The 14,758-nt window shown below is 37.5% G+C and overlaps 1 protein-coding gene across 1 annotated transcript in view; it reads left to right on the top strand.

Moving 5' to 3' along the window:
• Positions 1-4,558, top strand: part of LOC142343014 (uncharacterized) — a 221,922-nt gene extending 217,364 nt beyond the window's left edge. The window contains exon 6 of the mRNA XM_075394698.1: positions 4,305-4,558. Within this exon, the coding sequence (XP_075250813.1) occupies positions 4,305-4,558 (254 nt within the window). The remainder of the gene's footprint in view (positions 1-4,304) is intronic.
• The last annotated feature ends 10,200 nt before the right edge of the window (positions 4,559-14,758 follow it).

Below are 14,758 nucleotides of genomic sequence, written 5' to 3'. Positions count from 1 at the left end.
CATTCCTTTTTTCTTCACTCAAAATTTGAGCATTTAATTTTGAAACATGAACCAAGTTTTGGTTTATATAATTTTTCTTGCCGTATATTTTGAGAATATTTGAAGAAGAGGAACACTCAAATTTTTCGAAGAAACAGAAAAGAACAAAAAAGAAAAAATTGGAAAACCAAAGGTTTAAAAAGAAAAACTGAAGCTATGTGGTTGCTCTATAATATCAGAAATCCTGATTGAATAATAAAAGAGACGGAATGCAGTCAGCGTATATTTCAAAAGAAGAGAAGAGATATTATTTTTTTAAAAATCAGAAAAAGGAATATTTTTGAGGTTTGGCTTTCGATTTTAAACTAAGCTACACCTAGGTTATTAAAAAACTTTAAACAGATTGAAAACTTGAGAAATCAAATTCTTTATTTTCCACACTTTTCCTAATTTATTGCTTATTTTTTTTCTCATTTTTTTTAAATTTATTGTTTATTTTTCTGATTTTATTGTTTATTTTCATTGCTTGATCTTTTTGAGGTTTTGTTTCTAATATTGAAATAAAAACTTTACCTAAATAACAAATTACAAACCGATTAAATATTTGATGACAAGTTCGGCATTACCCTCGTTTTTCTTACATTTAAGTTGTTTTTGAGACTACCTTCTTCTTGCTTGATGAAAACCTTTTTATTTTTGAAAGCCTACTTCTGTCCAATAACTCTTCAGTCTCCGGTTCCTGTATATGAAGAGCTCTCTTTTGTCGAAAAACAGAACTGAGGAGCATGAAACTCTCAAAATCGGTTAACAAATTGTTCAGTTTTTAGAAAATTAGTGATTATAATTACTATATTTGACGAACTTCAGCTTTTTTCTCTGGTTCCTCGTTCTTTTAATTTTCTTTATTTTTAAATAAAAAAACAAAGAATGGGATTCTGGAACAGACTAGAAACAGATAACCTAAAAAACTGTGACCTATAAATGAATTAGAAAAAAAATATCAATCTGTTGTAAAGATGTTTGCAAACATTTTCTGTGCTCCTAGGCTGCTCTTATGGCAGTTTGGTTTATTGTTTGGTAACTTAAAAAGGGTCTAGACTCATTCGAAAAAGAGTTCGAAACAAAAACTATGATCTCCTTAAAAACTGTGCATTAAATGCATTTTAGTCGATAGTGTTGAGCCATATAGAATTGGCACAATTCATACATCTGCAATCGACGCCTAATAAGATAAAGTTTCCTACACTTTAATCTATAATTTGGTATTCTTTGCATGAGAATTAGCATAAGACAACGACTGAAGTTATTTTTTTACACAAAAATTACAAAAACATAGCAGGACAAGTCCTGACGCACAATTCCAAGAATTTTCATTGATTAAACAAAAAACAAGACCTAAAACGGACTATGAGTGACTTGGAAAAACCATTTTAAGAAATCAGATAAAAGAAAACAAAAAAATCAATGTCAGAATGCCGCTAGCGAGAACAAAAAATAACTAGCGCGAAATTTAAATTTGATTCTAACAAAAAACTATGCCTAGAATGAACTTTGAATGGATTGGGAAAACCATTTAGAAAAAAATCAGTTCCAAAAAATTTTAAAAACAGTAAGAACCAAAGTTAAATTGCCGCATGTGAACAAAAAACCACTAGCGAGAAAGCTAACTTTTGTCCAAACACCGTTTTCTCACTCTATTTGAAAATTAGAGCGAAAAAAAATTCATGCCGCAAAATTACTCGCTTTTTGGCTCCATTTCCTGTTTCGGCGCGACCAAAATCGCTACTCTGATTTGACTGCAAAAACCATGAAAATGTGTGAACAGATCTTAAAAAATGACAGCGCCCCAATATAATTCAAATTCTTTGAATGGTAAAAACCAAAGAAAGCCAGAAAGGAGAACAAAAAGACAAATAAATAGGCACAACAAACACATTTAGATGACTATTCAAGACTCTTTTGAACTAGACTCAGTGGGTCTGTGCATATGTCCAGATGCATCTACATCAACTCAAAACTGTGCAAAAAACCTCGTCCACTGATCTCATTTTTTCTTGAATTACACTTTTGATAATCTGAAAAGACTATCACTGAAAACTGTTGCGTATATGGTGTCATCAATAAATACTGCAGTATAGGTGCCAATCACATCTCCACGACCAAAATCGAGTTTTCACAGCCCCGTCAAGACCATCAATAGGGACGGCTTCGCTTTATTGGATCATACGTATCACACTGAAGTTCATCACTCAAATTGCCCTTCATTTCTATTCTATGCAGGTGAATTTACAAACACAGTCATGAGTGTCTTTGTGTTCTATTTAGGGTCTCCACCATAGCACTAGGTTTGGAGGACGGTCACACGACTTTTCATCAAACTAACAGTGTAATCAGAGTAAACGCTTGTGCTGAAAACTGGTCCTGAAAAATCCTGCTGCATACTGGAAAAAACCACTTTGGCTTTCACTGGAGGAGTCATATATACTGAGTAAAAAAAACTTGCTCTTTACAGAAAAACAGTTGGTCCATGAATGATTGAAGAAGTGAAAAAATCCAGCTTAAGATCTGTTTAAGCTTTTAAATTTTTAAAACTATGTCAGACAATTTCTGTATCAGTTGTTTGTCGAAAACATTTCACACCCGTGTCAAATTTTTACCTCAAAGTAGATGTAAGATTAGGGGGTAATCAGGGGAAATTTTAGCCAATTCCCCTCAAAACTCTTTTATGCATGTATTTGGGGGTAATGAGGATTAATACTATGCAAGAGTTAATGGGGGTAATTGGGGGGGAATGGTCTAAGAGTGAGGAGTATGATGTATGATGTACAAAGTCATTTTAATTTACCGCACTAAAATTCCTATACGATGCGCTTATTTATTGTTGTACCTAATCTTGAAGAAAATTTAGTAGGAGTCAATTTAAGTTCACTTAATACCCTCAGTTATTCATATGTCAGTCTGTGCCCTCTTTCCCGCATCGGGAATTTTTTTTCGTGTGTGTTGTGACTTTTACTGATCTGGTTTCAGTTAGTTTTCACTCTCTTCATTTTGCATCTCGCGATCAGGATCAGTTGCTCAATTTAGCATATCAACTGACAATAATATTCACTTATCAAGCAAAGTAGATAAGCGAAAGATAGTTGATTCGCCAAGCAAATTCTATTTCAAAATTGTGTTAAGTGCACTTGCCGCACGAGATAACACAACAGACAATTTGAGAGTGATTTGGATCGCGAATCAAGTACACAAAATTGATTGTGTACGACATGGCGCAGTCAGTTGCTCAAAAACGGACCTCACTAGGCATAGAGCCCTTTTGGGGAAAAACCCGCTCATACCCTCCTTTGAAATGGGAGAAATGGCAAACACAGGCGAATTTGGCTCTCCTAGCCAAAAAAAAACATCACTTTGGACATTCTACTTGACCCTAAACCCAAGAATGTTCAAATCCCTCGGAAACCGATCTCCGAAAACACAATACAAGGATCTTCCGCTCAATCGGAACGTGAACGACTGGCTAGAAACGCACAGCTGAAACTCAAATGAGGTGACAAACCTTGGAACCAAGCAAATCGCAAATCCGTCTCTATGTGGTACCTCAGTCTTGGAACAGAAGGAGGAAGTACTGTATAATGCCGCGACCCGCATCTCAAGATGGATACATTGACTACTGTAGAACTCTGGAGAATCAAGGAGGATGCACTCATTCGTCCACGTAATATTATTTTTGTCAGGTCCATGCTCCTCACAACAAAGCAGTCAAAGAGAGAGTCTATCGAACATTTCTTCGGCAAGTTGATGAAATTATCCGAAAACTGTGAACTTGGGAACCAAGATGATACTTTGATCAGAGACGTCTTTATTGCTAACATGCAGGATTCTGAAAGTCAGAAAGAACTATTGAAAGAAACTCTCGAGCCTGCCCAAGCATTACGTTTGGCCATTAATTTGGAAATTGGTCAGCGGAATCAACTACAAATATCTAACAGTAAGCCCGCTCTTCAGGTGAACGCCATAACACCACAACGCCAATTTCGTAACTCGAATCAAAGTCCACATTTTCAAGCACAATCTCGAAAGGCGAAGCATCTGTGCCGGAATTGTGGCCTCACTTGGTCAGCGAATCATAGAAAAAAAACAGTTTGCTGAAGACAAAACATGTAAAAATTGTGGTGTCCAAAATCATTTTTCTTGTGTATGTCGTAAGCCCAAATCTACCTCGCAAAAAACTACCCGTCCCAAAGTGAACTCCATTGACGAAAATACAACTGATAATTCTGATAACGCTATGCTAAACACAAACTATAATCCAGAATGTGAATCAGATTACGATAGTTCGGATGACACAATGGTGGCCAGCATTGCGTGTAATACCCTGCAAATTGAACGGAAAAACATATCTACAAATTGGAAATACAAAGGTGGGTTTCTCATCGACTCCCGGAACGAATGCAGTATCTTAAACGAATCAGTGTTTACTGAAATTACTAACAATGACTCCCTTGCCCGATGGCTGATAACGGCACCCTCTAAAGAACACAAAACATTTGCCAATGAGCCCATACCGTTATCGGCATGATGCAGACGCGAGTAGAAAGTACTGGTTGGCGAACTGAAGATGCTGAATTCGTTGTAGTTAGAGACGGCTTAAAACCACCCATTGGTAGAGACGTGTTTGATGCGCTTGGAATATCAGTTACTCAAATTCCAAACTCCGATACAGGTAGTATGATCGACAACATCACTACTCAGTATCCCACGAATAGCAAATCAGTTTTGACAACTTATTTCACGCATTGGTAGATCTAAAATACAGATTGTAAAATGAAAATTCCACAGACATTTTCAACCAAAACATCAAAATATTAGAAGAGTACCTAATAATCTACAAGACACAGTTAACAATGAAAATTAAAAGTTATTTAAAGAAAGTCATAAAGAAAATTTAACTGCTCCGATCAATAATTTTTCCCCCATTGTTACTACAGTCAAAAGTGAGCAAATTATAAAATTAGCATTAGATTCAAAATTTCCTAACAAATCTATCCACGAAAAAAGGTATCATCGACTCGATATCCCAACAAACTGAAGACTATAAAACAGAACCAGCTGACATAGATCTTAAATACGCCTATAGTCATTGAAATCTTCACCCCAACACTGAAAAACACTGCAATTTCAATATTGTAATTGGCCACATGACAGGCACGTGTCAATTCAAAACTGGTTTTTATGGACTCACCGATATGCCTGCCGGGTTACAAAAAACCATGGACTTTACGCTCATAGGCCTCAAAAACACTTTCTGTTTTCTTGACATCTTAAATGTAGGTAAAGGTTCTGAAGAAGATCATTTTAATTTAGTCAAAAATTTCTTAAAAGCTTCATGCAGATAATCTTCGCATAAATTTACCCAATTGCCATATCGCCAAACAAGAAATTTCTATGTTAGGCTATAATATTACTCAATCTGGAATATCGCCCCTTGTATCTAAAACTTCTGCCATTCTAACACTTCAACCACCAACTACACTTAAAAATTACGTTCTATTCTTGGCTCTGTACATTATATTAGTAAATTTATTCCCAACCGCTGCCACCCTTTAAAACCCTTACTTCGTAAATCAACTAAATATACTTGAACTGACGAACATACTATTTTTTTAAAGCTAAAAAACACGTATCGGAAATCACATAGAAAACACTCACTACAACCCGCAACTCAAAACAAGCATAAAATGTGTTGCCTCTTGTCATGTCCTCGGAGCAGCACTGAACATATGACGGTTTATGGCCGGAATCCAATATGATTTGCCTCTATATTTTCAAATAGTAACGATGAAAACTACAGCATTAATGAGCCAGAATTACTTGGAGTAGTCTGGTCCAAAAACTATCTTAAAAATTATATTTATGGAAAAGAATTTATAACCGACCATCGGGCTCTTCTTTCAATTTTTAAACAACACCGCTCCAAAACATCTTACAACAGTCGTTTATCAATATGGGTAGATCTTCTTTTACCCTACCAATTTAAAATAGAACATTTACCCGGAGCAAAATTGGGCTTAGTGGATTGCAAATCCCGTAATCCATATCAACCATCATAAAGTGTTTCAGAGTTTGATGAAAAATTTTCAGTTGCTACTTTTTAGCGAATATAAACAGATGCTATATCATTACAAAAAGAAAAAACTAATTTAGCTGTTAATCATAATAAGTTTAACTTAGACAATATACTTGATACGCGAACTTACAGAACAAAACAACCTAATCAAGACAATCAAATTCTTAGCATAGATTCTGCATCGCCAGTACATTTTACTCAAACTTTAAAATCACCCGCGAAGCAAATCACTCCTCATAATTTATCTACAAAGCTTTCCTCTAATGCGCAGAACGCTCTTGCTCGGCAAGTATGTTTGTCTAAAAAAATTTTACCACTCGCCCAGCGAAATACTACTTAACTGAAATTAACTGAATTCAACCACTCTAAGTTTGATAGCAAACATGCATCGCGCGTTCAAGCCTCTCTAAGGTATCAAAATCCAATCCAACCAAAGTCACGCATTTCGTTTATACCCGCTAAGCAATCTCAACCTCATAAATCATGCATAGTCCCTAATCCAGAAAATACATATAGATTTTGCAGGCCCTATCAATAATCAAAAAGACTATGAAAAAGAACATGAAATCTGCAGAAATTTTTGAAAATGCAAACCCCTCAAATGTAATAAAATTTTTAGATAATAATAAACAGTTTCACGGAGTTCTCCGTTCTTTAAGAACTGATCAAGCTCGTGGACTCATAGGTAATCAATTAAAGACACTTTTTTATCAGAAATAACATAAACTTGTTTCCAGCCACAGCAAAGGACCACCGGGCAATAAGTTTAGAAAGACTTATTAGTACTAAAAAACCACGCCTTACATGTATAAAAGAAACCTATAAAGAATCAAATTCTTTCAGCATTAAAGAAGCACATGACACAATACTGTATCAGCTTCACATATGCAAACATAAAACTACTGGGATTTCGCTTTTCGAATCCCACTTTGGCCGTCGGTCTAACACTCCGCTTATCAATAACTGTTTGATACCTAAATATTCTGATTTAAGCTATAATAAAATCTTAAACCACTATTCAGACGAAGAAACAGTAATCCGAAAAGAACTGCTCCCTGACTAACATTGAGGAACATATCGAAGTGACGAGGAGGTGGAAAAAACATGCAAAAGGCGAAGCAAGAGGCACAAACAAGAGCCAAACGCTGATGTTAATGAGCCTCGCTTTCTACAATCCACAAAATTGCATCAAGCAATTCGTTTCAAAGAGTCGTCAGTGCGAATCGTTATTGCCCGAAAACGTCACCCCAACAAGCAGTCAAAAAAGAATCTCGATGACCGTTACGAAGTGTTGGCCCCAGGTTCCGTTGTCCAGAAAACAGACCACTACACTTCAGTTATCCGAGAGCCCGGAAAATTGGATATAACGGTTCGCATTAGCGATTTTGCGAGGTTCGTAACTCGAGGCGAGCGCAAGACCAAGCTTCATGTATATATTAACAGAAGAGGACCGCGCATTCTAAAAAAGTCTACTGAGGTCAAAATTCTCAGTCACACCAAGAGTTTACGAGAATACAAAAAGGCGACCGTAAAATGAAACACCCCAAACGAGACAATGCAAGCGGCATTTCATGGAACCTATCGAACATTGCTCGCAAACGGCTACAGGGAATTTGACCAATCTCCAGCCGCAAATGACATCTTCCAACACATTGACTCATCTTGTGCCGTAAAACACATCCTCACAGCCACTAATTGCAGCACGACCCACCAGCACAGCTCCAGAAATACAAATACAGCTACCGTCCACTTCAGCTCCTATAGAGGCCCTTCAAAACAAGTCTTACCAAAGACATCAAAAAGGGCAAGAAAGTCCAAATTATTTTTGTTTTGATAATGATGATTTGTTTGGCGAATCGACAAATTCCAGTCCACCAAATTTGATGCAGCCGAGAACAAAGAGAAGAGTGGGAGACATCGAATCAGTACAGCCCTCGGTTGTACAATCAATTGTGGAAACCGCAGCTCGGGTTGAACAGATCTTCAGATCCTCAACCCATATTGCTCGCCAGTCATTGGAGAAGTGTCGCCAACCGATCCCCGTATTCGACCTGCAGATCACAGCCCTGATGGAAATTTATTTATCGATGAGGAAGATACTCAATAAAACTCAAAAACTTTAAACTTGATTATTTTATTAATTGTCACTAGCTGTCATAAACAGTGAATATATTGTTGATAATTATTTAACCGGTGAGAATAGGTTTTAAAATGTTATGAATATTGTTATCAGAAGTTTCCAACAGCGCAATTTCCAATTGTGTCAAAAAAGTGGAAATGTTGGACATGGTCATTTTATTTTAGTGCAGTAAAATTCCTATACCACGTAATTATTTATTGTTGTAGTTAATCTTGAAGAACATTTAGTAGGAGTCATCTTAAGTTGACTTGATACACTCAGTTATCCATATGTCAGTCTGTGCCCTCTTTCCCGCATCGGAAAACTTTTTGTTCTTGTGTGTTGTGACTTTTACTGAACTAGTTTCATTTAGTTTTCAATCTCTTTTTTTTGCATCTCGCGATCGGTTGCTCGAATTAACTTGTTAACTGACAATAAAATTTCTATCACACACTCCATTACTTCCTTTTTGTTACATTGTTTTACCCCCTAATAACGTCCCCTAATCTTACATCTTTTTGGGGGTAATATTATTTTGGGTGGGTGGAGTAAATCTAACAGTTAATCTCTTGCTCCCCATTACCCCCTAATCCTACATCATTTTGGAGGTTTATTCTTGGGGGGTTTAAATCTGAAAATTCCCCAACTACATGCCACTACCCCTTGTTTAAGCCCCTACGACTTTTCTCCTTTATTCTTACTAGTTTTTTTCAGGGTTAATATTTGTGGGTAACGTCTAAAATTCTCCCTAACTCCCCATTAACCCTTATCTTACGATGTTTTGCCTCCCTAAAATCATCCTTGTTGTTACATCGTTTTGGGAGGTAAGCTTAGGGGTAAGTTCTAAAAGTTCCTGCATGCTCCCCATTACTTACTTACATTTTCTTACATCGTTTTCGTTTTGTACCCCTAAAAATTTTCTACTAATTTATCAAGCAAAGTAGATTAGCTAAAGATAGGTGATTCGCTAAGCAAAACCTATTTCGAAATTCTGATAAATGCACTCGCCGTGCAAGATAACACAACAGATAATTTGATAGTGGTTTGGATCGCGAATCAAGAACACGATATTGATTGTGTAAGACAGGGTATTTTTGGGGAGTAAAAAGATGCAAGTGTAGGGTGTAATGGGAGGAAACGATATAGTTTCAGAGGGCAATGGGGTAAAATGACGCAAGAGTAGGGGTTAATGGGGATAAAACGACGCAAGCGTGTGGATAAATGGGGGCGTAAAACGATGCAAGAAAGGGGGTAAGAGTACTTTACCCCTCACTCTTACCTCAATTTACCCTCCATAACCCCCTACTCTTGGGTCGTTCTAACCCAAATATACCCTACTGTTGCATCAATTTACCCCCTGATTACCCCTACTCTTGCATCATGTTACCACCGTTAACGGCTCCATTCTTAAATCGTGTTACTCGCATAGTCCCAGGGTGACAGCTTTGAACCCACAACCCCTTTCCTTTGAGCCAGTTCACCTTAGTCCTCATATGCTTATCACCCTCTTTTGGTATTCGTACTATGAACGTATTGCTCTTTAGAAAAACATAAAAAGATGCTTTCTCTTAATCTGTGATGGAAATTCTGATGTTAATTGCTTTTTTAAGTATTGATCAAAATTTTAAAAGCAAACATACGCAGTGGGTCTGCCATGCCAAACGTTTCTATAGGTTGCTCTTAGAAAAGCAAAATTTTTTATAGATCGAAGACGCGGACCTCAAGACAGACGGCAAATAACCTATCACTAGCTCAGCTTTTTTACGCCAGCGCCTAGTGATCTCTACGAAGGTCCATTAGGAGCATTAAACGATGCCGTCCTCACCGAGGACAATTATAAGCTTAGACCTTCAAACCAACGATACTTGCCCGAAACTAACAACTCCATTTTTATGAATTAAATAGTTCACCTCCTCAATCTTACATCATTTTACCCCTATAAACTTACCCCCTAATCTTATCCTTTTTTCGTGGGCATCTTTTTTGGGGGTTCAGTCTAAGAATTCCCCCATTAATCCCCATGACCGCCTTATCTTACATCCTCATTACCTTTTATCCTAAATATAAATAAACTCCTATACTCCCCATTACCCCTTTATCTAACGTAGTTTTTCCTCTCTAAAACTCTTCCCAGATCCTAAATCTTCTTGGGGAGTAAGCTTGAGGATAAAGTTTAAAACTTCCATCACACACCCCATTACTTCCTTTTTGTTACATTGTTTTACCCCTAATAACGTCCCCTAATCTTACATCTTTTTGGGGGTAATATTTTTTGGGGTGGATGGCGTAAATCTAACAGTTAATCTCTTGCTCCCCATTACCCCCTAATCCTACATCATTTTGGAGGTTTATTCTTGGGGGGTTTAAATCTGAAAATTCCCCAACTACATGCCACTACCCCTTGTTTAAGCCCCTACGACTTTTCTCCTTTATTCTTACTAGTTTTTTTCAGGGTTAATATTTGTGGGTAACGTCTGAAATTCTCCCTAACTCCCCATTAACCCTTATCTTACGATGTTTTGCCTCCCTAAAATCATCCTTGTTGTTACATCGTTTTGGGAGGTAAGCTTAGGGGTAAGTTCTAAAAGTTCCTGCATGCTCCCCATTACTTACTTACATTTTCTTACATCGTTTTCGTTTTGTACCCCTAAAAATTTTCTACTAATTTATCAAGCAAAGTAGATTGCTAAAGATAGGTGATTCGCTAAGCAAAAGCTATTTCGAAATTCTGATAAATGCACTCGCCGCGCAAGATAACACAACAGATAAATTGATAGTGATTTGGATGGCGAATCAAGAACACGATATTGATTGTGTAAGACAAGGTATTTTTGGGGAGTAAAATGATGCAAGTGTAGGGAGTAATGGGAGGATACGATACAGTCTCAGAGGGTAATGGGGATAAAACGACGCAAGCGTGGGGATGAATGGGGGGGCGTAAAACGATGCAAGAAAGGGGGTAAGAGTCCTTTACCCCTCACTTTTGCCTCGTTTTACCCTCCATTACCCCCTACTCTTGGGTCGTTTTAACCCAATTACACCTGTACTGTTGCATCAATTTAACCCCAATTACCTCCTACTCTTGCATCATTTTACCCCCGTTAACGGCTTCATTTTTAAATCGTGTTACTTTCAAAATCCCAGGGTGACAGCCTTGAACCCACAACCCCTTTCCTTTGAGCCAGTTAGCCTTAGTCCTCATATGCTTATCACCCTCGTTTGGTATTCGTACTATGAACGTATTGCTCTTTTTAGAAAAACATAAAAAGATGCTTTCTCTTAATCTGTGATGGAAATTCTGATGTTAATTGCTTTTTTAAGTATTGATCAAAATTTTAAAAGCAAACATACGCAGTGGGTCTGCTATGCCAAACGTTTCTATAGGTTGCTCTTAGAAAAGCAAAATTTTTTATAGATCGAAGACGCGGACCTCAAGACAGACGGCAAATAATCTATCACTAGCTCAGCTTTTTTACGCCAGCGCCTAGTGATCTCTACGAAGGTCCATTAGGAGCATTAAACGATGCCGTCCTCACCGAGGACAATTATAAGCTTAGACCTTCAAACCAACGATACTTGCCCGAAATTAGCAACTCCATGTATATGAGTTAAACAGTTCACCCCCTCAATCTTACATCATTTTACCACTGTAAACTTACCCCCTAGTCTTATATCTTTTTTTCGTGGGCATATTTTTTGTGGGTTCAGTCTAAAAATTCCCCCATTAATCCCCATAACCGCCTTATCTTACATCCTCGTTACCTTTTATCCTAAATATGAAAATACTCCTATACTCCCTATTACCCCTTTATCTAACGTAGTTTTGCCTCTCTAAAATTATCCCCTGATCCTAAATCTTCTTGTGGAACAAGCTTGAGGGTAAAGTTTAAAACTTCCATCACACACAGCATTACTTCCTTTTTGCTACATTGTTTTACCCATTAATAACATCCCCTAATCTTACATCTTTTTTGGGGTAATATTTTTTTGTGTGGATAGGGTAAATCTAACAGTTCCCCACTTGCTCCCCATTAACCCCTAATCTTACATCATTTTGGAGGTTAATTCTTGGGGGGTTGAAATCTGAAGATTCCCCCAACTAAATGCCACTACCCCTTGTTTAAACCCCTACGATTTTTCTCCTTTTTTCTTAATAGTTTTTTTCAGGGTTGATAATTGGGGGGTAACGTCTAAATTTCTCCCTAACTCGCCATTAACCTATATCTTACGCTGTTTTGCCTCCCTAAAATCATCCTTGTTGTTACATCGTTTTGTGGGGTAAGCTTGGGGGTAAGTTCTAAAAGTTTACGCATTCTCCCCATTACTTACTTCCCTTTTCTTACATCGTTTTGTACCCCTAAAATTATCTGCTAATTTATCAAGCAAAGTAGATTAGCTAAAGATTCGCTAAGCTAAATCTATTTCAAAATTCTGATAAATGCACTCGCCGCGCAAGATAACACAACAGATAAATTGATAGTGATTTGGATCGCGAATCAAGAACAAGATATTGATTGTGTAAGACAGGGTATTTTTGGGGAGTAAAATGATGCAAGTGTAGGGAGTAATGGGAGTAAACTATATAGTTTCAGAGGGTAATGAGGTAAAATGACGCAAAAGTAGGGGTTAATGGGGATAAAACGACGCAAGAGTGGGGATGAATGGGAGGCGTAAAACGATGCAAGAAAGGGGGTAAGGATCCTTTACCCCTCACTCTTGCCTCGTTTTACCCTCCATTACCCCCTACTCTTGCATCATTTTACTCCCGTTGGGGGCTCCATTCTTCAATCGTGATACTTGCATAGTCCCAGGGTGACAGCCTTGAACAAACAACCCCTTTCCTTTTAACCAGTTCGCCTTAGTGTTCATATGCTTATCACCCTCGTTTGGTATTCGGACTATGAACGTATTGCTCTTTTTAGAAAAATGTAAAAGGATGCTTTCTCTTAATCTGTGATGAAAATTTTGATGTTAAATGCTTTTTTTCAAGTGTTTATCAAAATTTTAAAAGCAAACATAAGCAGTGGGTCTGTAATGCCAAACGTTTCTATAGGATACTCTTAGAAAAGCAGAATTGTTTATAGGACGAAGACGCGGACCTCAAGACAGAAGGCAAACAAGCTTTCACTAGCCCAGCATTTTTACGCCAGCGCCTAGTGATTTCTACAAAAGTCCATTAAGAGCATTAAACGATGCCGTCCTCACCGGGGACTATTATAAGCTTAGACCTTCAAACCATCAATACTTGCCCGAAACTAGCAACTCCGTGTATATGAATTAATATGAATTAAATAATTCACCCCTTCAATCTTACATCATTTTACCCCTGTAAATATACCCCCTAATCTGAAATCTTTTTTTCATGGGCATATTTTTTGGGAGCTAAGTCTAACAATTCCCCCACGAATCCCCATAACCGCCTATCTTACATCCTCGTTACCTGTTATCCTAAATATAAAAATACTCCTATACTCCCCATTACCCCTTTATCTAACGTAGTTTTGCCTCTCTAAAATTATCCCCTGATCCTAAATCTTCTTGTGGAACAATCTCTAGGGTAAAGTTTAAAACTTCCATCACACACACCATTACTTCCCTATTCTTACATCGTTTTGTACCCCTAAAAATTATTTCCTACTTTCAAATCTTTTTGAGGGGTAATTTTTTGAGGGGTCAATTCTAACAATCCTCCATTAGTCCCCATTGCCTTCTAACCCTACATCGTTTTAACCCCCCCCCCCAATTTGCCCCATAATCTTAGATCATTTTGGAAGGGTCAATTTTTTTGCGGTTAAACTCCCCCCTTTACCCTTTAAAAATACCCGCCTAATCTTACATCTTTTTGGATGGTAAATTTTTGGGGAAAATCTAACAATCCCCCCTTACTCCTCCTTCCTCTCTTATTTAATTTACATCGTTTTACCCCCTAAAATTACCCTTAATCTTACATCTTTTTGAGGGGTAATTTTTGGAGGTGTCGTATCTAACAGTCCTCCTTTATTCCCCATTACCTCCTAACCTTACATCGTGTTAACCACCTAAATTTGCTCCATAATCTTAGATCTTTTGGGGGGTGGCAATTTTTGGGGGTTAAACACTAAAAATTTCCCCCTTTACCCCAATCCCACCCTAATCTTACATCGTTTTAACCCCTTAAAATTAACTCTGAACCATACAATTTTGGGGTTATTTTTGGTGGTTCAAATCAAACCCCCCTTAACCCCCTTACCCTTAATATTACATGGCTTTATCCCCCCTTAAAATACCCCTGAAAATTACATCTTTTTCGGGGGGTAATTTTTGAGTGGTAAAATACCCCCATTACACCAATAATCTTGCATAGTTTTACTACTCATAGCCAATTAACGCCCCCCCCCCTTAATCTTACATCATATTGGGGTTAAGCAGGGGGTAATTTCGACACGGGAATTTTAGAAATGAATATTACTACGAAGATATGTCTTAACGAGGTTTGTATCAAAATTGTGCAACTGTTGCAATAATTAACGTAGAGAACACGATTGCTCATCTTT

Source organism: Convolutriloba macropyga, chromosome 7 (genome assembly GCF_964194025.1).
Source record: "Convolutriloba macropyga chromosome 7, txConMacr16.3, whole genome shotgun sequence".
Taxonomy (NCBI): Eukaryota; Metazoa; Xenacoelomorpha; order Acoela; family Convolutidae; genus Convolutriloba; species Convolutriloba macropyga.
This window is presented reverse-complemented; position numbering and strand designations above follow the sequence as displayed.